At 42.2% G+C, this 27336-nt stretch overlaps 1 protein-coding gene and 1 long non-coding RNA gene across 4 annotated transcripts; one reads left to right on the top strand and one right to left on the bottom strand.

Annotated features, from left to right (window-relative positions):
* Positions 1-576: 576 nt before the first annotated feature.
* socs7 (suppressor of cytokine signaling 7) lies at positions 577-26594 on the bottom strand. 2 transcript variants are annotated; one of them, XM_034058188.3, is made up of 10 exons: positions 24450-26594; positions 15582-15631; positions 14924-15028; positions 12851-12982; positions 10524-10690; positions 10090-10258; positions 7071-7199; positions 5745-5880; positions 5013-5158; positions 577-2493 (listed from the first exon to the last, which is right to left on the bottom strand). In XM_034058188.3, exons 1-9 carry the CDS (start codon positions 26108-26110, stop codon positions 5038-5040), a joined length of 2670 nt encoding a protein of 889 aa, XP_033914079.3. In that variant the 5' UTR covers positions 26111-26594; the 3' UTR covers positions 577-2493; positions 5013-5037. The 2 variants fall into 2 exon arrangements, with proteins under 2 accessions (XP_033914079.3, XP_033914081.3); XM_034058190.3 differs by lacking the exon at positions 12851-12982.
* LOC131701999 (uncharacterized) lies at positions 10165-13666 on the top strand. Of its 2 annotated transcripts, none has more exons than XR_009309230.1 (3): positions 10165-10293; positions 10509-10718; positions 13488-13666. It is a non-coding gene; the product is annotated as an uncharacterized LOC131701999 (long non-coding RNA). The 2 variants fall into 2 exon arrangements; XR_009309229.1 differs by having other exon boundaries at positions 10193-10293; positions 10512-10718.
* Positions 26595-27336: the final 742 nt, after the last annotated feature.

The following is a 27336-nucleotide window of genomic DNA, read 5'->3' as shown; positions in this document are numbered from 1 at the left end:
TAGAACAACTATTTACATTTCAAACACCACAAAGCAGTAGTCAAAACAGAACAAAAAATAAAACACAATAAACCAGAAAGGAATGCATCAAAAACACTTTGTTTTGTTAAAGTAACAGTAGTTTCATCTCCCACAGCAAAGTCCAATCCCCAAACAGAGCTGATAAGCAATCTGACCCTAACAATACCGTATATACTGTATATAACAGCTGCTTTTTCCATCCAGCTGAAGAAGGATTTGTGGTCCGAAACGTCCTGATAGAATCACATTTTTGTGTACCTACATTACTTTATCATTTTGCACCTTTTGGTACACAGCACTTTTCCTTTTTCAAATTATACACATACATTATATATATGTGTGTGTGTGTGTGTATAAAGTTTACTGCCCTGTGTTTTCTTTCTATACAGCTGAAGAAGGGCTTTTGTCTGGAAAGTCCTGGAATAAATTCATTTTTTTAATCATTTAAACCTTTTGTGTACACCTAAAAAAAAAATAATACTTTAGTTGTACCTCCTTTCACTTTCAAACCTCTCTCTCTCTCTCTCTCTCTCTCTCTCTCTCCTCTCTCTCTCTCTCTCTCTCTCTCTCTCTCTCTCTCTCTCTCTCTCTCTCTCTCTCTCTCTCTCTCTCTCTCTCTATATATATATATATATATGGGGGAGAGAGATAGCAACAGAGAATTGAAAAACAACAGGGCTTTATACTAAATACTTCTAATGCTTAAATAACATTGAACTTGGAGGTAAGTCTTAATTCTAAATCGTGTCCATGAAGAAAAAAAAAAAAAAAACCTGTGTCTCTCCTGCAACAGAGATGGTACCCCCGCCCTCGCGGTCACCCTGGTGGATTCCACAGCCCGCTTCATTTCTAGCACGGTCACGGTGATTCACTGGGATGATAATTGTGCTGCACTTCGCTGTGCAATGATCCATCACTAATTCAAGGGCTCCTTTTATGAAACTCAAGGAGACGATTATAACAACACTGTTGTTAATGGGTTTATCCCCACACTGCAGGGATGGAAATAAGACCCAGACTGCTATGCAATGGGTTTCTTATTTCCAACGCTGCACTGAGGCGGATTCTGTCGCGTCAACGCCCCGGTTTGAACGATTGCCTCACCTCAACTTTTAGTTTAAAGTTACATTTTCACCATTAATTTACGTTTTTTAATAACCATGCGCGCAAATAATGCTTGAGAGGAAATATCGCAGCTCACGTGAATAGAAAAATAAAAACTACCTAGAAGTAATTGCTCTGTGCAGTGAATAATTCAGTGTTAGGGTTTATCTCCGGTTCAGAATATTTTAATGCTATAGTGCTACTCTGGATGTTAATTCATTATTTCGTGTTGTGTTTTCACACTGCAGTTTCTTACATGCAGAGATTATGCAAAGCCCTTTATTTTAGTGGACCGAAGAGTTCCCCTGTTTATTTGCGCGTTTTTCACCTACATTAAGCTTTGAAGTTTGGTGAAAATATTTGAAATGACAAAACAGTGGACATAGTACAGCAGCTTTGAATTGTATTTCACCAGGCATTACATACTGTTTTGCATTTTAGGGCATCAGCTGAGAGAAGCACCTCCCCTATTAAAAGCAATCTGGAATTTGAACCGCAGACAGGTACCATCGTCTTAAGCTGAGTTAAATTGACTTTTTAAGGGACAGTTCCCTTATTGTGTGCAACTCGTACAAGTTGCATCCTTTTTTTTTATTATTCAGACAGGCAAGATTGATTCCAGTTCGGTTTTCACTTTTTGTTTTTGTTAAATCAATAAATTAAACCAACATTTTGTTCCGGGATCCGCGCACACAAATGGTATATACAGCTCAGTTTGCTGCTATCTTGTATTCTCCAGCCTCCTGCCCCATTTAAAAAATAAATAAATAACAAAACAAATTCAAACAAAAACAAATTCCGACAACATTAACAAGCAAAACTCCAGTCCCTTTTAGATTCCAGTGAGAGCTACCAATTCGAACCTGCATGTTATTATTATTATTATTATTATTATTATTATTATTAGTTTTCAAGTCTTCAAGCTCGGCTCAGCTCCAGTTTGCAGCAGGCCCAGTTAAACCAGTTCACTCCAGTTTGGGGGAGGTCTCTCCGGGACTGGTATGACTGGGGAGATCAATGTAAAGGAAACCTCAATTCCAGTGCGTGCGTTGGGAGAGTAGGAGGGGCTGGGGAGGGGTCAAGGGATAAGGGGGCGGGGTTAGAATTATACCTCACCACGGTTACCGCAGCGACCAAATACCATGTCAACCCTGTCAGAGAGACTGATGACAGCTGCTTAAGAAAATGGAAAAAGGACCACAGGACCCTAACCGGCTCCAGCTTGGCAGATGCCACGGCCTCTCTCTACATGGTGGTCTTCAAAGCAGGATTGTCCAGTTACCACTCCTGTTCGTGGCGGTCTGTGTCCAGTCGCCACCCCCAAAGCTAGTCCTATTGTGGAAGTTTTAAACAAACAAGTGTCCAAACCTAAAGAGAGGAAAATAATCAAGCGTGTCATTATATATATATATATATATATATATATATATATATATATATACACACACACACACACAGAGCTATGGCCAAACATTAAGCATCACTCTATAGAATTAACTAACTTTGCTTCATGAAGTTGAAGGAAACCTGCTGAATAATGTTACCTTGTTAACATATTGAATTCCATGTCGCTTTGTAGTTTTCCATACACTTAAAAGGGTACATCAGCATCTACAAACGGAAAGAAAAACATACCGTTCCACTGCCACGAGTTGCGGGGATTGGTGGAACCTCACGCCGTATAGTAAATGATGCGTCGCGTTGCTAAATATCGAAGCTGTGTCATTAACAGTTTCAATTCAAACTCAGCAACACAGTGCGACTGTACACAGGGAACGTCCAGACAGTATTTCAACATCAGCTTGTTCAGAAGCTGATAGGGAGATGGAATTTGTGGCCGAATTCGACTTTCCTCACTCACCGGTGTGTAGATGGCATGTGTTGTGTCAGGAAAGCAAATGAAAATCAAATACGAAGGAAGAAAAAAAACGCAATATATTTTTATTTTTTTTTAGGTCGGATCATCCTCAAAGACCTCATTCCGAAAGGAAATGCATCGTTTCCGAATCTCATTTGCTAGTTTATTTGAGACGTGTCCATTCTGCAAACATTCAGAATCAGCTGGAGATATATCTAAGACTTTGGGGGCGTATATTGAAATAACACAGTGCTGCTATAATTGTGGGTAGGTCCCTTCTTTAGTTGGAAATGAGAACAACTCTGTCTTGGTTTTCTTTTCAACCACTTACACAGCACAGTTGTGTTTTTTTTATTTATTAAAAAAAAAAAAATACTGAATGCAACATTAATTATAATGCATCAAAATACAGCATGCAAATAAAACATGTACAGTGTGAAATATGTCTTGCTATACAAAACGAAAGCAGGTACAAGTTTCTTCCTTATGGTAAATTAGACAGACCATGTTTGTCACACAGACCAGTGTGTTTCCACACAGATGTAATTTAGCTAATACATCACTTCACTGGGCATGTGCCGGTACGTTTTTTGGCTCAGAAGAGTTGCTGGAGAACAGTGATTTTGGACATAGCCGATGTTTGGGTGCATACAGATTATTATACAATGACCAAATACATTCGGAACAGCGAGGTGGGATAGTTTACGTTTTATATTTCATGTAGTGCTGATGTACCCTTTAATGAAAAACTGACAAAAATGTGGCATTTTGAAATCCAACATGAAATACTACTGTACTACTATTATGGCTTCCGGTAGACTTGCGATATCATTTTATAGTTGCTTTGATTGCATGATGTAAAATAAAAAATATCTAAATTAGTCTTATAGGTTTTTTTTTTTATGTCTCAATCCTAAAATTCTAGGTGATGCAAAACTTTTGGCCACAGCTGTATATACCTGTACCTCTATCTATCTATCTATCTATCTACATACATTCATATTTTCTTTTCTTTTCCCCAGCGTTGGATGCAATTCGAAAGAGCAAATTCCATACAGTCTAGCGTATTACACACACTGCTTTTCATGAAGACATCAGTTCATTTAAATACTCCCCCCTCCCACCACCAATTCCCAACCAAATTACAGCGTTTAAAGGGCTCCCAGTGAATACATTAGCATAAATCCGAATCTTAACACAGACCCAGAGGGGATCGATTATCGTGAGGCCAGGAGAAAAACAAACGTGACCGCAAGGAAATATCATAAGATCATTTTTTAGGTAAACGCAGCTCTGATTCCTTGATTGCTTTATTCTCTTTTTTTTTTTTTTTGAACAAAATGAATAATAAATTGCAGTCACTCTTTCTTTTCAGTGGGTGTTACTGTACTGATCTCATATGTAGGTACCGTTAACCTAATTTGTCTCAATGCAGACAACAGCTGCTGCATATTACCAGAATGTGCTAGGTAAAGGCTGTAGTATATTCCTGTTCGTTTCAGATCAGTTGTTCTAAAAAATCATCTTAAAAATCAGCTGGAGGAGCTTTTTGCTCCTCGTTCGTGGAACTCTATTCCGGCTGACATCAGGCAGGTTGAAACACTGGATTCTTTTAAAGTCTAAATTGAAAACATACTTTCTTTTTATTTATTTATGTGCTTTTATATAAAATCGGTTGTGGATGGAACGTATTGTACATATGAACTCTCTTGCATTGTTTTTAACTCTGCACAGCGCTCTGGGGTGCCATGGCGTGAAAGGCGCTATATCAAAATAAATTTGTTATTGTATTATTTTACTGTATAAATCGCTGCCTCTTATTTCCATTGTATTTAAAAAAAAAAAAAAATTCTAAGGCAAGCTATTGGTGTTTGTTTTAGTGGATATAGTTAATGCTCTGTTTATTCATGCACACAATTTGAAAAACGATGCCTCTGTATTTTAGTATTTTTTGAATCATTGTACTTAAAGAAAAAAAATTGATCAGAAAAAAAAAAAACGACCACAAAGTTGTTAATCCTGAACTCACTTGAGGATGTAGGGCCCCTTCGGCTCTACGTCTGTGTCTCAGCATCCTGCTCCGGACTCAGGCTGCCTCGAGCCTCCTTCAGGGAGAGGTACATCTCCTCCTCTGGGTCGTAGTAATAGAACTTCCGCAGGTATGCGATCAGGGGCCTAGGGGGTGCAAGAGAGTACAGGTCAGGGGGGGGGATCAAGGTGAAGGTGTGTGGGGAGGGGGGGGTGCTGGAGTGGCCCAAATCTGGCAGAACAATACTAGTAATGTTTTACACGCACTCTCTTTTGAGAAAAGGTGAGTCGTTAACCATGACTAAACAAATCCCCCTTCGTGTGCAACGCTGACAAGACGGACAGAGAGACAAGACAGACAGACAGACTCACTCGCTGACATAGGGGGTGGCAGCTCTGGCATCCAAGCACAGAAAAAGGTAGAGGGATACACACAGACAAAGGTAGAGAGATAGACAGACAAACCGACAGAGGTAGAGAGATAGACAGGCAGACAGACAGGCAGACAAAGGTAGATAGACAGACAGACAAAGGTAGAGAGACAGACAGACAGACAGACAGACAGACAGGCAGGCAGACAAAGGTAGAGGTAACAGAGACAGAAAAGATAGACAGACAGACAGACAGGCAGACAGATAAACAGACAAAGGTAGAGAGATAGACAGACAGGTAAAAAGACCGAGAGAGAGAGAGAGGGCGCAACAGAGACACACTGCCAGACAGACAGACTCACTTGGGCAGGGGCAGCTCTGGGATGTGGTCGACCCGCACCAGCTGTCGGATTCGGAAGCGACTCAGGTGCTGCAGGGACTTCACGTTGCTGAACCGAGACACGGGGTAGAGGAGCTGCACTGGGGTGGGGGGCAGACCTGTGGAGAGAGAGGGGGGGGGGCAGGACTCAGCAAAGTCACAGAAAAAACACACAGTGATGGTTTGTGAAGCTCAGAAACAAGTAGCACTGAGCAGAGATAGTCATTTATTTCTGATAATTCTGCTTTTCGTCACCAAAAAAATAACAACGTACAGCTATGCCCAAAGGTTTTGCAGAACCCTATAGAATGTTACGTTAACATATTGAGTTATATGGATTACGAAATCTAACATGATACACTGTATTACTATCCTGGCTTCCGGCAGACTTTTACAATATCATTTTGTTGCTTCTTTGATTACATGAAATAAAATATCTAAATTATGTTCATATACTTTTTTTTATTTTTAATTAATGTCTCAATCCTAAAATTCTAAATGATGCAAAACCTTTGGCCACAGCTGTATAGACCTGCATACCTTCGAAGAATCTTGCATTTCTCAACAGCATTTATACACATTGCTTCCAAAAGATTCACACAACAGGTATTTTCTTTCTTTCTTTGAACAGCAATCCTATAAACTAACCGAGCTCCTGATTAATCTCGGAGTGGCTCAAACCGCTATGCAATGGGAGTCTGGGTCCCATACCTGCCATGCCATAAATACCAGTGGAGTTTCTCACCTTGCTCTAGTTTATTGATTATATTGATCAGGCACGGGAGTTCTAATAATAAACCAGACAGTGAGTTTCTGAGTGCCTCTATACTAATCTCTGTTACTGAACGCAGTCCTGTTCTGAGGCTTAATGCAGATAATCTGTCTCTTCTTAAATACCTTAGCCGGCTCAATTCAGGACAGACTCTAACCTCAAACTGCGAGGATAGGTAACTACAGCCAGATGTTCAGCTAATCTCACTGCGAGAGAGGCTTTTCTGTGCAGTACAGCATCGTTCATTATATATAATGTATTTATGAAATTTGATACATTCTAAATCAATATTTCTTCACAGTACAAATCAGAATCCTGCGTTTTGGCTACAAACTGCTGCATCCTATTTTGAGGCCAGTCAAGTTAGACACGCCTGTAATCAGACCAGTGAAGTTTTACGCCGTCTATGAAGCTCAACACATAGAAAATGGAGCTTTATCATCACTGTGGGGAGGAAAATATGATAGCCTGTCCTCAAATGAGGACAATGGCACTACATGGGTTAATTTTCCCTGGATCTTCGTTCTTCCCGCTTACCGGGAACTCTGGAGCGCAGGAAGTAGAGGAATTTGCCGTTCTTGGAATGCATGATGGCTCTCTCGATGAATTCCACCACCGACTGGCAGCGGTCCTCGAACTTGGGGTGGCACCACAGACTGAAGGTCCCTGCAGATACACAGTCACACAACCCCCCAGGGCTGGTTACAAACCCGTTCAATATGCAAAACTGCTGGAAAAACAGTAGTTTTAGACACATCATAAATATATTTTAAACAAAAATGTCCCATTGTTTTATATGGGTGAATAATGGCACCCGGCTCACATGAGGTCGTCATGTGTTTGCGTCTTCCATACATCCCCATATAAAAAAGGTGCTTGCGATTTTTTTTTTTTTTAACGTTTAAACCTTTATAGTCTAGCCCTAGAAATGATCTTCAACTAGGTCAGTATTGCTGGTGGTTCAGTCCTCTTCAAACTGTTACAGAGGTCTTGATCACAAACACAGCTCAGTTATTTTGTTTTTTTGTTTTACTAAAGATATAACGGTACATTGCTACATAGGGAATACAAACTAGAACAACGTGTGGTGTAACCAGACAGAAAGTAATGTTTTGTTTTAAATCGGTTTGTTCAGTCTGGTGAAGTTTGATCATTACTAAACTTTTAATTTAATAAAGCAAAAAAAAAAAAAAAAAGTTTGAAAGTTTGGTGGGGGTAGGATTCACTGTTGTAGAGGCACATCTATGAAATAAAATAAAATAAAAATAAAATGTTTCCAGCTGGTTGATAGTGGGTGGAATTTCCTATTTGTTACCTGCAAACCCGCAAGCAAGCCGTAAAGGCAAGATCACACACTTGATAATGAAAAACAAAACAGAAAGAAAAAAAAAATAGAGTTTTGACAGATGACTAAAACACTGAGTGATAGCATCGTCTGGGCGGTTTTATTGGGTTACATGGAAATGTCTTCTTATTCTTTCTCTTAGGGGGTGAGGGAGGGAGCAGTTCAGTCTCCATGCCTCATGCCTGCCCTGCACTGGAGGGAGCACCCTTTCTCTTAGGGGGTGAGGGAGAGAGCAGTTCAGTCTCCATGCCTCAAGCCTGCCCTGGACTGGTGATATCCCTAGTCCCTTTGGCTCTCAGTCATGGCTTTCCAAGAGTGAAGGACCCCTGTGTCACACTGAGGTTGCTTTGTTGACCACCGAGCATGCCTGGATTATTTTTGGCCTGCACAGCACAGTGCTAAAAATAAAAAGAGCATCAGATGAAAGCAGCATGTAGTCCAATTTAGAAAAGCCGTGCCTTTAAATGCTGTGCACTATTTCAGGATGTAACGAGGACCGCTGTGTGCCAGAGACAGCCTGCGGTTTTGACGACAACTGATAGGCCAGGCTGTGACCGTACAGCTCAGGCTTTACTGGTAATGAGCAACAGAGGGACAGGAAGAGGCAATGAGAGGACCCTGCAAAACAAGAAACCACAGAATCGACCAGCACCCAGACCTCTCACACTGAAGAACACTCCCACACACACACGCTGACATACACTCAAACACACACAATCAAACGAACACACACACACTCAAACACACTTACACTAAAACACACACACTCAAGCGAACGCACACACAATCAAACGAACACACACACACACACACAAAGTGAGAATAGTATGTACTGTGTGCAGAATAGCCTACATTCTGCACTGCACAGAACTACAGACCTTACGCTTGGTTTTCTAGGTTTCAGTGTGTAAATAATTATAGCATCAAGGGTTTTTTTTTGTGGGCCACACTATATGCCAATACAGCACCACGCCTTTCTGTCAACCTGCACATAACAGAGCTACATGCTGCAGATCTTGGTGTGCATGGAATTGTCTTGCTGTTGTAAGTGTGGACCTCCAGGGCCCTGACTTTGAAGCAAATGCCTCCAATCTATGAATATATGAAAGCAGTTAAACAACATACAGTACTGGTCTCTGGTTAATCCACACCAGTTCAGTTTAGCAATTTGTTCTCACTGATTGTAATCTGTAGCATACTATTAGACAAAAAAAAAGTCTTGTCTTTGATACTCTACCAACCTCTATATATATATATATATATATATATATATATATATATATATATATATAACCATTAGTATAAGCATAGCAGAGTATTAAAGCATAGTGAAGGCATGGTAAAACATAGGTAAGTATTGTAAGTACTAGTGAGGTATGGTAAAGCAAATGAATAAACATGGCAAACTAGGGTAGACTATGGTAAACGCAAAGTATAACCATGGGAAAAACTGCAAACATACCAGCAAAAATAAAAATGGTAAGCTTGTATAACAGTACAGAGAAAGCTCTCAATGTTTTGTTTTGTTTTGGGTTTTTTTTGTACATTAATATGCTTTTGGCCAACTTTCAAATGATGATATGCAGAGTATGTGTGGAACACATTGCACACGCACGCACACACATGCACAGAAACACGCATGCACACACACACGCACATGCACACATGCGAATGCACACGCAGTTTTATATTTAGTGCAAGTATTAGCAATACTGTTCCGCATGACGCCTATTAAAAATACATGGCTTATAAATAAATTCAAAAGTTCAAAATAACATTTCAGCTGTTTACTTCAGCCTTCCTCGAGAACATTCTGCTGTGTACAGCAAACAGTAATAGTTACCGTTACCTCAGAGCCCTAAATAACAAAATGCATATCCGCCCCGCCAAGGACATACATTACTATAAATTACACTTTACAGACGCTACCACGAAAACCAGCCCTCAAGGTCCCAGACAAACTCACCCACAGGGCATCACACTGCTTCCTGTTCCTCAAGCCAGGCTCCTCCACCACCCCCAGTCCCACAGCGATATCCCAAGTCTTACCTACCCACCAACCCAATCCCCTCTCTCAGTAATACAAAAGAGACTTGGTGGTCCGGTGGTTAAAGAAAGGGGCTTGTTACCCCCCAGCTCTGTTCCCTTGTCCCTCAGTAATACCCCACCGCTACCCTGTTCCCCAGTCCCTCAGTAATGCCCCAGTCTTACCCCTGTAGTGCTCCATGCGCGTGTGGTGGGTGATGGCCTGCGATCGGAAGCTGAGACTCAGGATGTAGCGGGGGTCCGAGCTGTCTCTCACCAGGAACGAGCCGTCCGGCTTCCCCTTCAGCTTCATCTCCGCGTCCTCCCAGTTCATGGGACCCCAATACCAGCCGCACTGCGGGGAGAGAGGGGGCAACACAGGCACGTCAGGTATGAGGTGGGGGGTGGCGGGTGGGGGGTTTGCGGTGCTAGTAACTACATTGTTTGAGGTCAACTGTATCAAAATAAGTAGCGCAAACGAGATTTTAAAATAGTCAGCATTCTTAAATTACTACATAGATCTATCTATCGATATCCATGTCTATATAACTATATTTATCTATCTTATCTATCTATCTGTTGTTTGCTGTCTGGGGGCCCGGCAGCAGATTCTTTCTTACCTTCTCAAGCTCCCTCAGGCTGGCTGCGAAGCTGCAGGAGTCGGGTCTGCTCAGCGGGCAGTGCAGCGCCTGGGCAGGGGGGGGCTGTGTGACAGGGGGCTGGGCGTCTCCCTGCAAGGAGGAAGAAGAGGAGGAGGAGGGGCGAGGGAGCGCCCGCAGGAACGTGTCTAAAAGAAGCAAAGAAAAAAAACACAGGTGTGACTCTGACTCTGTTAGAACTTAAAACTAAATAAAAAAATAGATAAACAAAGGATTTATAATAATGCAAAGCTTATACCCGTCATAGTAATCTTATTTTTAGAATTGGTCTCTATTGCAAAGTTGTTGTCTTTCCAAAACTGGATTAACTAAGACTCCCAGAGTCCAGCAAAAAAAAAGGCACCAAGCTCACAGTAAAGCACTGAGCCGCTTGAACTGCTGTCCTATGATAACCCTGCATTGAAGCGGACGGTATTGCAAAGAGAAACGAGACGGCACAGTGACACTGAGTGAGGCGCCACAGCTTGGATCCCACTCCGACATCAAAATAAAAAAAATGAATTCAAATTGCAACCCAACTGCAGCAAACCACAAAGAAAAAAAAAACACAACACTCATACCTTGTGAGTAAGAGAAACCCTCCACAGGGCGATCCCATCTCTCACTACGCCTCCACCCTGACCACAAAGCTGAGGGAAACACAAAGCCACTTTTTATTCAGTGGCTTGAACCCTGGTTCCAGGAGACTGGGAACTTTGCTGTATCAAACCCCAAGTCTCCCCTGGTGTGCCGTGCAGTCTCCTGAAACCACGTTACAAGCCACAAAGCTGCTTCGTGTTCCCTCAGCCTTACACAGCCATCCTACTCTCCTGATTTTAATGAACAGCAGCTTCTGTGTCAAAACAACAGGGCTTGTGCATTTTGCATTGGTCGACAAGACCCACTCACAGCGACATGACCATACACACTAGAAGCGACACAGAGGCAATGCGACAGGTTGGAAAACTGCCAGATCAATAAAACTATAAAAAAAAAAGAATTGCTCTGGACAAAACTGTGATCAAGACTGGTACACATTCGTCAACATGATGTAGTAATTATGACTGCCTTTATCTGACTGTATTTCAACATGTACAGCAATACATCATACACAACGACAGAACCCATTATGGCTTTGTACACAGGCATGTTCGTTTCTTTCTTCCACGTAAAATGTGGTCTGGTTTGTGAAACTGGCCCAGGACTTCCAGCGCGAGTTCAATCAGGCCAGTAACACAACATCTGTGTCTGCAGGGATTTAAGATAGCTGGCTGTTGTGCAGAAGGCTTTTTTCAATGTCTGTTCAAATGTACGTCTTCATCCGATAAATTAAAAAAAACAAAACAAATCATAAATACTGAAGAAATTACGTAACAAACCTTTTGGCAAACGCCTTTGTCAGTGTGTCTACTAGTCTTTTACAGTAGTTTAAATAAACACAAACAGAAACACACACAAACACACGACTAGATGCAGGATATGTGGTTTTCCCCACCCTTTTACAAATGGTACAGTTTACACATGTTAACCGTTTTCAAAACCTGGTCGCTGAGATTCCCCCCAAGGTGTTCAGATTCAATCGCCAACACAGCACCCATCCAGAACTCTTAACACTGAATCAGAAAGCCTGACAAGTTGACAAGAAGAGAGTTTATGGACCAAGTCACTCAGATTTGCAAGGCAACGTACCTAAAACTGATGGAACAAGCCACTTTGTGGCTTAGAACTTGGTTTCAGCCACTGCACGGCACACCAGGGGAGACTTGGGGTTTGATACAGCAAAGTTGCCTCAAACTAGGTCTACTGCAACCAGGTTAGAAGCCTCTGATCCTGAAAAAGCAGGATTGTGTTCCCTCAACTTTAGGCAGTCCGCGTGCTGGCGGGTCTGCTTTGGCAGCGTCGGAATCACAAATTCAAAACGCGATGGAAACTCCTAAAAATCACGCTGCCAGTCATTCTCGCAGATTGCGGAGCGAGATCCAGGCTGTGTGGTCCAGTGGTTAAAGAAAAGGGCTTGTAACCAGGAGGTCCCCAGTTCAAATCCCACCTCAGCCACTGACTCATTGTGTGACCCTGAGCAAGTTACTTAACCTCCTTGTGCTCCGTCTTTCGGGTGAGACGTTGTTGTGACTCTGCAGCTGATGCATCGTTCACACACCCTAGTCTCTGTAAGTCGCCTTGGACAAAGGCGTCTGCTAAACAAACAAATAAGAATCCAAAAACTCTCTGCTATCCGCTAAATCTTTTGCTTCCTGCCTTCGTTGGTGGTGCTTTGGCTTTATTTATTTATTTATTTATTTTTATCTTACCATTGAGGCTGAGGCTATGCTGGATGGTGGCATGAGAAGGAGGAGGAGGAGGCAGAGGCAGAGGGAGAGACTGGAGGGAGGCCCCCATAGAGCCCGCTAGGAAAGGCCCAGGCTGCGGCCCGCTTATATCATCTGTAACAGAACACAGTTCACAATTTCAAAAAATCGCTAGGAATAGCTACTGCAGCCTTGGAGCAGCTACCTTTACTTTTTGGATTTTCATTTAAATAAAAAAAAAAACATTTAAAAAGAGTGTTTCTAGCATTTGAAAAGCACTTTTCAATAGCTCTAAGTATCAAAACGCCTCTTATAATTATGGCTGTCTCCCTAGTTAATAGATCTTTCTTTCACCCTTTTTCTTTTTTTTTTCATCTGTCTGTTTTCTGCCTTTTTAAAATCACTACTCGCTCTCCCAAAATAAAGGGGAGGACATATTAAAGTAATTTTCCCTTGCCCCTGTGTTAAATTACATAGCCCTTATTTAACACCATCACCCCCCCCCCCCAGATTGTCTTTATGGGGTACACAAAATCCTGCTAGCAGTGTTGCTCATCCCCTTCAGTTTTAGATTACTGTCAGAAAGATGATTAATTAACAATCGCGATTCATTAACAACATTCTTATTTCGTTGTTCTAGCCCTAGGTTCTGGCCTCATGACCGGAGGGGAAAAGCCTACAGCGGCCACAAGTAAGGGAAGGGAATAATGCTGTGAAATTACTGCTGGTCATCTCTCCAGGACCCCCTTGTAAATTAGACCTCAGTCTCAATGGGTGTATTCCTAGTTAAAGAATGAATAAATACATTAAATAAATAAATAAATAAATATTATCACACTTTAAAAATGTTTTCCTCCCTCTCTCTCTCTCTTTGTGAAATGCTGAATGAATATGCAGCTCTATTAACCCGGCGATTGCAGGCAGGCAAGCAGGCAGGCAGCAGGGGGAGAGACTGCCCGACACACAAAGCAAATACCTGCATACAGTACTGCTAGTGCACACACACACACACACACACACGCACACCACACTGACAGATTTCGATTTCTAGCACATTGAAGGTCTGATGTTGAGTCCCGTTAAATTATAATTGACCAAACAACACAAAGTGCAAAGTTAGTGCACAGAGGCATGCGCTTACACCAGTGTGCAATGAACTCACTTAAATGTTTGGTTCATGCCAAATTCCTTATTGTTTTACCAAATCCAGTTTTTAGAATCAAAGCTTTTTTTTTTTTTTTTTACTCCAAATCATCATAAATCCACAAGTGGAATTAAAACACAATAAAAATGCAACCATGGTCAACCCAAAACAACTTTAGCACTAGCAGAAGCGAGAAGCAGACAGCAGACACGGCAAACCTTTCACCCCTGACCAGGTTCTGTCAATATTTCATGTGTACCAGCTTCCTTCAGCCACAGCACTAAAACACTCAGCTGCTCACTAGACGTTAAAACACCATGTGCAAGATGCAGGGATGGCAATAAGACTCCTGTTGCACAGCAGTGTCACCCATTCCAGGTTTTCACACCAGCTTTGATCAGCCACAGTGTGCATAGGTAACACACTTAGGTGTGTCGTATTAAACTCCTTGTAAAACCAGGAATGGATCAAACAGCTGTGCAATGGGAGTCTTATTTCTATCCCTGAAGGTGTCTCTCATTATTATTATTATTATTATTATAATACTAAGAGTGCCCAGTTTAGGGCAAGAAGATGGCAAAGCTAAGAAGTGTTTGTCTTCTCAAACCGTGCAAAATGATTTCTCTTATGACGAGAGACGTCCCATATGTGGCATAGTAACTTGTTACAAAATCACACATTTTTCAGACAAACTAAGTATTACTGAGTAAGTTGCTAATACTACTAATAATAATAATAATAATAACAATAACAATAATAATAATTACACAAAGCAACAGCGAGGGATAGTTCTATTAGAAAATTACAAGACAGACAGACAGACAAGATACAGCAAAACGGCTGCATTGCGCTATTGCATTGTGCGCTATTGCATTGTGCGCTATTGCAGAGTGAGCCGAACCCCCCAGCCGGGGTGACACAGGGATCCGTACCGAGCAGGCTGAGGCTGCGTCTGGGCGGAGGAGGGGGTGTTGGGGGGTGGGGGGAGTTCAGCCCCCTCTGAGAGATATCCACGTCAACCAGCGAGACCGTCTCACCTGCAAACGGGGGGGACAAGGTTAGAAATCCTAACAAGCTAATAGAAATATCCCGCAGGTAGCCACGTGTTACTGCTGTCAATGGGCTTGCTCTCAAGATGTGTACCAGTCGATGAAACTGTGAAATGGGGACTGCATTAACAATTCTAATAATCCAATACATTTTCAATTAATTATCAGCTAACAACGATCGTAAAAATCCCCAGTCAGTAGTTTTTCTCTCTCACACAATTTTTTTTTTTTTAAACCATAACATTGTCCTCTTCCCACAACAGCAGGAGGTGAATTCCAGTAATGTTCTGGTTCCCAATTAAATCAAAGTGCAACTGCAGTACTAGTCTGCTAAATAATAACATCTAGTAACGGCAGGTCCGTTACCTAGCAGTTAATCCCTGCTGTGCACGGCCGATTGCTGAAAAGGTTGCATGAATTTATTTTTGTATAGGTTACATTACATCATTGGTTTGCAATGACTGGATTTTTCAAGACACCAGGTGTAGCGTGACAAGGACAGGTGACTCAGTTGAGTTTAGAAACGCTGCAGGATTCTTACCCGTGAAGGCAGGAGAGAAGGCACTTAGGGTTCTGGTCAACTGGGTTTTCCTAAAAGAAAGAAAGAAAGAAAGAAAGAAAGAAAGAAAGAAAGAACAATTAGCCCAACTTGAACTCCCAACAGCAATATACTGTGTCAGTAAAGGAATGCTTCATGTTAAAAAGCAACTGAAACACAAAGCCACTTTTTCAGGAACAGCAGCTTGAAACCTGGTACCATCTCATATACTATATATTTAAATGCCATTAACAACTCAATGGCTTGCAGACACAGCTGCACCTCAATCCAGTTCCGGGGTATATTGGATAAAGGCGTTGGCCAAATAAAAACATTTTTTAAAAATTGCTTTGCAATCATGTGACGTGCGATCGGTCGACCGCCAGTTACTGCTACATGTGCTCAAGCATGTTACTTTAAGCATTCCGATCAAGGAGATATTGTTACACCCCACCCCCTTATAAAAATTCAGACGCAGCACTTCTTTAAAAAAAATATATATATTTTTTTTTAATCGCTGGAGATATTTACTGGTAAGATGACGGTTAGTTTAAAACTCATTTACAGACAAAAAAAAACAAACCCTCACTTAAACAATTTTGCACACCAGCAAGGGTGTGAATCATGAGGTTCCACCTGTGATTTTTGTGGCTGATCACCTCAATTTCACAAAAGCACTCTTTCGAAGAAAACCTTAAGAGCAGGGCCGGCCCTTTCACGCCTGGTCTTTGTTCCAAACCCTGTTTCGAAATCGTTTAATTAAACCAATTAAACCTCCATCCAGACCCTGAGGTAGTTCGTTATCTAATTACAGCTGTTAAATGACCCTCTCTTCACATTTCATATCATGCTTATATCCTGACCCATCAAAAGCAATCTGTGTCGATACCCTGTGTACAGGCAGGGCTGGAAATAAGAATCCTGTTGCATAGCAGTTTCACCCATTCCGGGTTTTACTACAATTGTTAAACTAAGACGTCATGGATCAAACTTCTATGCAATGGAAGTCTTGTTTCCATCCCCGCAATTTCAATACCGCCCTTATGCCCTTCGAACTAAAAATGCAATCAAGCAGGCTAAAGCCAATAGCAAAACCAGAAGTAAAACCAGGAATGGCTCAAACTGCTTTGCAACAGGAGCCCATCCCTAGGAGCCCATTGCTGTGGGGAAGCCTGTAGCTGCTCCAGCCCTTTCTGCAAGGAAGAAAAGAAGATAAACTGTCTGACCCTTTCAGTGATAAGGGACACCAGAGCTCTGCTGGATACAAAAGCCTCTTCTACGGTTTCTAATGACAGTCCGGCCAGAATCCTCACAGTGAGTCTTTAAATATTAACGAGAAAGTGTCCAATTTATTTTCCGAAGTAGCCAAGTGCTGACGCTCCCAGCGAGACCTACCTCTTGCACGGAGGCTGGGAAGATTTATATATATATAATACCCTGGGCAGCCGGAACACTAATATACTGGTTTAATTTGAACTCGTTATGTCTTGGAGGGTCATATTAGGAAGGGAAGGGACCCAAGGTGCTGCAGGATTTATTCTGCGCTGTAAATTCGAAATGTTCTATCTAGAACTGTTGCAGTCAAAGTGATGTACACTTGTCCCCTGCATTAAGGAACATAAATGACAATTCAGGGATGGAAAATAGCAGTTCCACCCATTCCCTGTTTTAATACGAGCTTGATTAGCCCCAGTGTGAAGGTAACAAGCTCAGGTGCAGCTTAATAAACTAATAAGGAATGGCTCCAACTGCTATAGAATGGGTGTCTTAATTTCCATCCCTGCAGTTTCAATACAGCCCTTATGCCCCTAACCATTTACCATAGTTTAGCCATGTTTATTAATGCTTTACCACACCTTGCTATTCTTTACAATGCTTGCCTACACTTTACTATGCTTTTACCATGGGACACTTTTATAAGGGTACCACAGCACAGTGAGAAGTGAAACCCAGGACAGAGTGCCATTCCTTGCAGGCACAATGCTGTGGGAAGAGGGCAAGGCTGAACTAAAACTGGTTTATGAAACCCAACCCCCGCCCCACTCCATTGCCACACTCCACTTCCTCTGGGGTTTCCTGCTACAGAGTAAACACACAGTTTAAATATCGGATTTCAGCAAGCTGCAGTGAACCTGTCTTCTAACTACTGGAAAAACATAGAGTGCGCAAACAATTCTGCCCGAAATGTATTCAAAAAATGATCATTCGTTCGTATAACAGAATTTAAAGGACTGCATCAGGACTTGTATTATCATACACTGTGCAAAAGAAAGCAATGCACAAATGAGGGATGGAAATAAGACTCCTATAGCATAGCAGTGTCACCCATTCCAGGATTTACTACCAGCTTGATTAGCCACAGTGAGTCTAGATAACAATCAATCAATCAGTGAAATTTATTTAGTATAGCGCCTTTCATGCCAAGGCGTCCCAAAGCGCTTCACATTACAAATAAATATACTACACAATAAAATAATATACAATAAAATATCAAAAAACATCCAAAGAGAAATGGGAAAAAATAAATAAATAAAATACGTATTAATAAAATTCTAAAATAGGCCATCCCAATCTACAAACAAGCTCAGGCGTGCCCTGTTACACTCATAGTAAAATCAGGAATGGATCAAACTCCTATGCAATGGGAGTCCTATTTCCATCCATGACTACAACATATACAGGGCAAGAGCAAAATCAGTAATCGCACATACTGAGGCTTAAATCCCAGGACTAGTCCGAGACTTGGTGGTCCAGTGGTGAAAGAGAGGGGCTTGTTACCAGGAGGTTCCTGGTTCAATCCCAGCTCAGCCACTGACTTACTGTGTGTGTGTGACCCTGAGCAAGTCACTGAACCTCCTTGTGCTCCGTCCTTCGGATGAGACGTAAAACAAACGAGGTCCTGTTGGAAGTGACTCTGCAGCAGCAGTTGGGATGCACAGTTCACCCTTAAGTCTCTGTAAGTCGCTTCTGCTAAATAATAATAACAAATGGTATTCATAAGTGGAAGGGTATTAGTAGCCTCCTATTGTTTTTCAAGAATGTCTACGTTTGGCAACAAAACGCCAACACGGGTGAATTTAAAAAAGGTTTACCCAAGACTCTATTTTAAATCATATCCAGAATAGGACTGCAGGGAAACCAACGACTCCCCCTAACAAAAATCTAATTTCACCATTCATTTTTTCACTTGGCAGCAATAAGTCATTTACCATCACATATATTATTATTTATTTCTTAGCAGACGCCCTTATCCAGGGCGACTTACAATTACTACAAGATACCACATTATTTTGTACACATTATTTTTCATACAATGACCCATTTATACAGTTGTTTTTTTTACTGGAGCAATCTAGGTAAAGTACCTTGCTCAAGGGTACAGCAGCAGTGTCCCCCACCTGGGATTGAACCCACGACCCTCCGGTCAAGAGTCCAGAGCCCTAACCACTACTCCACACAGCTGACCTGTACATACATATACAAACACACACACACACATTATATATATATATATATATATATATATATAAAATATTACAATTTACTAAGTAGATCTCTGTTTTGTACTATACTGTAGATTACAGTAAAGGGAGGTGTAATTGAAACTGCGTCATTCAGAAAGTTCTTCAAAGGCATTTTCAGCTGCGAGGGCACACAATGATCCCTCCCTCACTCCGAAAGCTGCTTGTCACTACACGCACCGCGCCGTACAGCACGGTGCTCTAGCAGCCAGCCAGCCAGCGAGACGGCAGCCAGTGGATGCGAAACATCAAACTTCAAAAAGACTGCGTCTGCATGTAAACGTGCACATTTATAAACTGCAGGGATAGGACAGACATCTCACGATGCACGGTTTGCGATACTTGTATGATGCACAATTAAGATCAAATGATAATTTAATGATGGACTGTTAAATAATAAAGGAACGAGACAGGGGACGCATGTATTCATACCAGCTATAAAACCCTTATTCTTCATTCAATAACCACTTGGTGAACTAAAACGAGTTATGTCGTGCAATACAAACGGTACACACCTCTATCATGATATACTGCATCACGTAAAGAAATCTTCATGGTTCATTAATACACAATGAACCAGAGGCTTAAATACAACTGTAAATGCTAAGTGAAGAATATTTGCCTTCTTTGTTTTAAATCTGAAAATTGTAAAATGTGATCAGAAAAGTCATTTCACGGATGGAGACAAGGCTCCCATTGCATACAGTTTGATCCATTCTTTGTTTTACTATGAGTTTAATAAGGCTGGGGCCAATGAAGCTCGTAGCAAAACCTGGAATAGGGGAAACTGCTATGCAATAGGAGTCTTATTTCCAATCCTGCTGTAGAGCCGGTATTAGTGTAATACAGATTTGTTTTCCTTAATTACTTTAAATCTGACTTGCATATATTTTATCATTTGTATGAAATTTATATGTGCCACTTAGTAATGTTGCAAATCAAGGATTTGCTCCCCATTAATGCTGGGTCTGCAAAATAAAATAATACAAAAAGAAAAAACATGCACACACGCACTTATTTATATTTAATTTCAGTATTACACAGCAGGGCGCACATGTATTAGAGCACCCCATTGCTTCTGTTGTTTTGATTTGTTGTGCATGTGAAATCAAACCGCTGGAACTGAAAATCTTGACAACTTGTCAAAACAGGCAGATTGGCGATTGTCTAATTTAAATCGACGACTTCAATAGGCCACACATGCAGTTCATTTAAAACAGCAAGAGAAAAGGAACACAGAGCCACAACTGGTAAAATGCGTGAGACTTAAGATGTTTAAGATGTCTAATTAATGCACAAAGGGGTCTAGCATTTTCACACAGGAGTGCCTATTGTTTCTATATCACTGATTACTGACTGAAAATTGAAATTCTCACACCCAGAAGTTTTCATGTTTTGCAAGGCGTACTACCCCAGATATGGACTACTGTACCACTTCAACTTAACTATATACAGCAAAACCCAAACTAACTGGGACCAGCGGTGTTAAAATAATTAAACTGTTTCGATAATCAAATTGCAGCTGTGATATACATGACTTTCCCCGCTCAAGACACCTCCTAACAAATAAATATAACCTTTAAAACACAAAATACACAGTATTGCACAGCTCTGTAAATAGTAACCAAGGGCTGAGTTACACATTTTCTATTATTATTATTTGTTTATTTAGCAGACGCCTTTATCCAAGGTGACTTACAGAGACTAGGGTGTGTGAACTATGCATCAGCTGCAGAGTCACTTACAACTATGTCTCACCCATAAGACGGAGTACAAGGAGGTTAAGTGACTTGCTCAGGGTCCCACACAGTGAGTCAGTGGCTGAGCTGGGATTTGAACTGGGGACCTCCTGGTTACAAACTCTTTTCTTTAACCACCGGACCACAACAGGTTGACATGACAAGGGGCTGTTCAGATAATCGTGGCTTTACTGCACTATTTCAAGGCTGAAATTTAAAGGCAGGGATTCATGTAGCTGAGCAAGCAGTCTGCAGTCAGGTGTCTTTTATTAATGTCTTTGGAGGTGCTGCTCAATCTTTAAGATCTATTTTGAGACTGCAGGGGCCTGCGTTGCTGTAGAATGGAGTCTGTGATCTCTGGAGGAGCCTGCTTGATTAAAGACAAGTTTTCAACCAACTCAAACTTGTTTGCCACACTACAGTCTATCTCTAGGCGCTGAGGTGCTATAAATCTGAAATCCATAGATTTAAAGTTCGGAATATCTAACTAGTTTTAATTGCTCTGCTCATCGTACGACCATTTGAGGCTCGGTATTTAGCAATTACCGGCCACCAAAGCAAATGTTTTCAATACAATCACAAACGTCAACTACGGTTTTGCTGCAGACGAAGCAACGGGCTGCTCTTGTAAATAAAAGTTCAAACTTGGAATTTGAACTACGGTATATCTCACATTTATTGGGTGAAGAGTTTGGATGAGACTGGAAGAGGCTTCGTGGTCCAGTGTTTAAAGAAAGGGGCTTGTTCCCAGTTCAATCCCAGCTCAGCCACTGGGAGCCTGAGCGAATCACTTCAAGAGTAAGTAGCGGGGCTCAGAAAAATCTAGCATTCCACGTCCCCACGTGTTGCTACAACTCTTTAAATAAAGTAATTTTTCTTAATTCATGTTGGGGGATGTCGGGCAGGGAGGCTGATACTTGATCACGATTAAAAAATAAAATGACTTCAGGTTGGATTCTCGTGCCAGTGCTAATTGAACAGGTGTCCACTTTGGCAGGTCCAGCATCCTGGCTGAGCTCGCCCCCCGAAGCAGTTTGTAAAAACCTGAGGAGGTGCCAATTTGGGGGTCGGGAAGACACGGCTTGCATAGTCAAATTCTGACCCTCGTTCAGGCAGGGGGTACCTGGAGGGCAAGGCGATCGAGGACTGACAAGCCAACAAGCTGCGTCTGCCAGCGTCGTACCTGTCCCCGAGACACATGGAGGACTTTCAGACTCTGATGTGGTCCATCTGTTAGGTTTCATGAACGGTAATATAGAACCCTGATCATCGCAGCAAGAGAAATTACACAAACCAGCTGAATAATGTTTCGCTAACATACCGCTTTGTAGTTTTCCCATATACTTAATGAAAAAAAAAAAGGTCTCCCGGAATGCGGAGCCCACCAGTATTTTTAAATCCAAGCTCTAAACACATATTTTTGATTTGGTCTTTCTCGACTCTAGCGAGCGGTTTGGTGCTCTGTTGCCTTGCTGTTTATTTTTGTAAAGCGCCCTGGGATGCTTGCGTATGAAGGACCCTATATAAATGAAATGGGTATACTATGGTATGGGCTTGAGGGTTTCGGTTTTAACTAAATAACCAAAATAAAACTGAAGACCTTTTAAGAAATTGAATGTTTAATTGTAGGAAAAACTGTAAATATTAACTTCTTGTATGCTGGCTGAGATGAATTAATACAGTACGGTATAGTAAAAAAACACATGAACTAGTCTGTAGTGCGATAGATACGCGGGCGGTAATGTGGCATGACATGAAATCTGTTACTTCACAGAATTCTTCAAAATGCATCCAGAATTCTACATTGCCTGAGTCCTAAATGTGGACCTCCTCACTTCAACACAGCAGTATGTGTTAGTGAAACGTACATGCAATTTATTACAGAAACTGAAAATTGAGTGGTGTTTATTTGTAATAAACAAAAATAACCGACTTTGCTGGATAATAATAAAAACCGAAAAACGCAAGCCCCAAGTATGGTATACTACAGTATGGTACGGTGTGGTATCCCTTTTATTATGCCTTTAGGGGGCTATTATAAAACTTCTGTTGAGGAAATCCCTGTTCATAAAGTTCTGGTATTGAACAGGCAAATTCCATGTTAAGATGATAAATGAACAGGGGAACACAGAGCAAAGCTGAAACCTGAACAGAATGCAGAATCATACTTAACAAAATTACACAAAAACACACTTGTCAGGGTTCGGAAAAACAACCCCCTCGTGAAAACAATTGCTCCTTTCAATAACGAAGGTCTGGGCTAAACAGATCTGTCAAAAGACGTGCGTCTCAAAACAAACAATGACTAATCTCTTCTCTGGAAGTAGAGATTAAGGGACAGTAAAACACAGCCCATTAGTGGAGAGGGCTGGCCGTACTCCGGCAATCTCAAATCTTAGCGCTATACTCCAGGCTTGCCAAATATGTTTAAACCCTGCCCTGGGGGTATAGGTAGCTACACCACTCAAAAGAGAGACAGCGGTTAACTACAATGATCTCACTGATCTTAATGCAAAGTTGCTTTCGGCTTTGTGGCAAAGCTGGGCGAAAAGCACACTTGTTAAGATGTGTTTTTCCGAAAGGATCCGGTGCTATGAATCAGGTCCCTAGTATTGTGCATCCACTCCACTCTAGAAATGGAAATGAGACTCCATAGCAGTTTCACCTGTTCCAGGTTTTACTGCGAGTTTGATTAGCCACATCGTGTACAGGTAGCATGCTCAGGTGTGTCTTATTAAACCAGGAATGGATCAAACTGCTATGCAATGGGAATCTTATTACCATCCCTGGATTTTTTGGATCACCATGGCTTTTATTTTGTGAGCCTAAATGAAACAATATATATCAGATAGATAGATAGATAGATAGAGATATTAGCACATTGAAGGCTTTTGTGAAGAGTACGCACAATTATTTTTGCTGACTGCTTTTTTAATGACAACATTCTCTCAATGAATTATTATTTTACAATGTCTAACAGTAGGCACGCGTGTGTTTTCTGTTGTATCTGAAGGGTTTTGTGGGGGGGGGGAGCAGCTGGTGTTTTTGGAAAGTGAGCAATGTGTCATAATGTTTAAAAGCTGCAATTAGCACAGAGGGGGTTTTTTTGTTTTGTTTTTTTTGGTATTCCAGCTGAAAATGTAACCCTTCAAAAAAGATACAAGATGTGTCCCACAAATAAAACGATGCACGAAACAGGTTTATAAACTCACTCTGAAAAATGTGGTGTTATTATTATTAATAATAATAATAATAATAATAATAATAATAATAATAATAATAATAATAATACATTTACTTGGTAGATCACAAAAAACATAGGTGTGCTGCTGCTTTGCAATGTAGTTTCAGGGATGCCAATAAGACTCCCATTGCATAGCATTTTGATCCATGCCTGGTTTTACTAGGAGTTTAATACATGGACACACCTGAGCTTGTTACCTATACACACTGTGGCTAATCAAGCTGATAATAAAACCTGGAATGGGTGACACTGCTGTGCAATAGGAGTCTTATTTCCATCCCTGATTTAGAGACCACCTTACTATAAGCTATATTTTTTTCTTTGATAAACAATATTACTTCTTTATCAAGTATATTCTTTTTTTTACCTTCCTAGGTCTTTCTCTCTTCCGTTGGAACCAGAAACATCCATTACATCAAGGCTCCCGACTGACACCGCCAAATCCACGGATTTATCCAGCGGTTCGTTGGACCCGTTACAACTTTTAGTTCGAAACAGTTTGCTGAGGCGGATTTTTAACGACCCTTTCCTGGATTTGCCCGGCCCCCTCGCTGTCTTTTCGCGACCCCCTCCGCTCGCCACTGACAGAGTCGAGCTGGCGCGCCTGCTCACACGAACTTTGTGGTTCTGGTCCTGAGAAGGTGCTGGCAAGTCCAGGGTGGACCCACAAGGCGAGACGCCGTTAGAGGTAAAGGCGGGATCTGACAGGGGGCTGCGTTCGTCGGGAGAGGTCTGGCACCGCTGAGCCACGGCTGGACCCAGGTCCAGAACGTCTCTCAGCGGGCAAAAGACCTGGGGGTCTCGGTAACCGGGGCAACAGCTAGTATCCCCCGCCACCTGTCTCATCAGACCCGTCAGAGTGCTGCTGGAGAAGCCGTTCATCGTTTGCATCACATCAGCGTCCCCTTTGCCGTTTAGCAAGAAAGCGGCGGGCGTGCCGTTCTTAAAATCCTCTTCCGAGCAAGTGCTGCTCGTTCCTAAGCCGTCCATCTCCTCCGATTCGAGTCCTTCCAAAACCAAAAGCGCGTCGCTGGTTTCTGTCGGATCCTCCCCGGGTCCTAGCCCAATGCCAGCCGAGCCCAGCAGGCTTTGGCACGGACAGCGCGCCAGCTCGCCTTCCTTGCTGAACAAAACCCCGGCGCCGTCGACCCCGAACTCGCCGAATTTCCTGGCCAGTTCGAACACCGGGTCCGACGCCGCCGCCGCCGCTGTGTCCGGTTCGCCGCCTCTCGGAGCGGACGAGGCCCGCCTCGTATCTAAAAAAAAGTCGCGGTGGTCCAGTTTGTTATCTAGCAACATGTCGGATGCTGGGGTCCAGTCTTTGTGCCCAGTTGCCAGCCTGTGGCGGTGGCACAATTCGGGCACGACGCTGCGGGTTACCACGCTAGCAGCACTGACCGAAACTGCAACCGGCCGAGGTTGCAATAAGCTCCACTTGGGTTGGTATTTAATTTGCGGCTGCAGAAACCCACCCTGCTCCAGCAGGTCCTCGCTTCTGTTGCTATGAACACCGGCAGTGGTACTAGCACTAGAACTGACATCACAACCTTGTGGTTCTAAAACACGTTCTCCCATCTGAACATCGTGCTGCCCCGACCCGTGGTGGTCTCTGTCTCCGGGCCGGAGTATGTTCCGAAACACCATCAGCTGGGGTCGGGAGCCCTTGGTTCTGTGGTGGAAATCGAACCGCTGAGCCATCGCTGGGTCCGCGGGAGGGGGCGGCACTAGAGGCTCCAATGGCCGTGTTGTGGGCATTGCATCTTCGGGGGATGCAGCCGCCCCGTTCCCTGTCTGCTGCTGCTGCTGCTGCTGGGCCGTTTTGTTATTCGAGTCGAATTCAAAGTCGTTCTTGAGCAGGATCCCGTTGTTATGGTGCTGACCCAGCAGCACAGACGCCCCGAATGCATCGCTGGCCGCTGTTGACAGATTTCCATTCTCCTCGTCCAGATTGTCGTCTTCGGCTGCAGATACCAGGCGCATCAACACAAAATCGGGAGACATATTAATGTCAGCTTGCGCGTTATTCATTATTATTTTCTCATGTATAGGAAAGAAAAAAAAAAATAACAATGTCTTGCTCTCTTTTTTCTGCTGAAACCAACGCCCGCAGCCAAACAGCTTATTAAAAAAAAAAAAAAAAAAAAAAAAAACTATTTGAAACGCTTTTTCAGCGTCGTTGACACCGATGCTCTTAATTTAGACATGGATATAGAAAACAGAAACGGTGAGGGAGGGTGACACGGACTGCGCTGTACGATACCACCGCGGCATCAATAATAATAATGTGCCTTTTCTGCTAGCAAGAACCCCCATAGTTCCATATTGAAAGCTTCCTGCTGTAATTGTAATACAGCCCTTTCTCGTCTCGGGTTGCAGTGCAAGCCCAACCCTCTTACCCTACTTCCGCAAATTCAATGACCCCTCTTGTTTTCTCGCTTTCAAGAACCTTTTTTGTTATGACGTATTGCACAGAGCCGCCCTTGATTTTTTAATATGTACTCTGAGCTCTACGCCATAGCTAGTGCTGTGCCAATGAGTCACTCACGTTGTGAGGGGAACAAATTAAATGCACCAGGGTCAGAAAGCTAAAGAAAATCTGCCTTCTGTTTTCAACGCCCTTAACCCATTAAGTGCCTAATTCATTTGTTCTTTGAAAATATTGATCTGTATTTAGGTAATTTGATACATTGCATGGACACATAAGTATATTTTTAATTAGATTTTTTTACATTGCTTTATGTTTGTGACCCTGAGCAAGTCATTTAACCCCCTTGTGCTCCCTCGGCTCTGTAAGTCGCCTTCAGTTTTTTTAAACTTAAAGAAAAATTCAAAATGCGAGCACTAGATTGTGTAGTTAAGCACTGTAATTTTGCTGTATTTGAACTGCAAGTGAATTTTCAGTTCCACCTTCTCGCCAGCAGGAGTCGCTGGAGGCAAGGTTATATTCCGTATGGACTGCACGCTAGTGTAGGCTACGGTAAATTATTGAATGTCTCGCTTAATTTTATTACGTGGGGTAGTGTACGTATAGGCGCAGTGCAAATAATTGCGGATGCAAAATTCAAATTGTAAATATAAATTCAAATTCAAATAAAAAAAATATTTCCTCCCCTAATATTTCCTGTCCTAATTCCCATTTCCCTGTTTACTCAGAGCCTAACGAGAGTGAGCACCGAGTGCTGACCTTATGAAACCGATACAATTCACATTCCCCCGTGCTTCAATCCTACTATCTATCTATCTATCTATCTATC

Source organism: Acipenser ruthenus, chromosome 28 (assembly GCF_902713425.1).
Source record: "Acipenser ruthenus chromosome 28, fAciRut3.2 maternal haplotype, whole genome shotgun sequence".
Classification (NCBI taxonomy): Eukaryota; Metazoa; Chordata; class Actinopteri; order Acipenseriformes; family Acipenseridae; genus Acipenser; species Acipenser ruthenus.
This window is presented reverse-complemented; position numbering and strand designations above follow the sequence as displayed.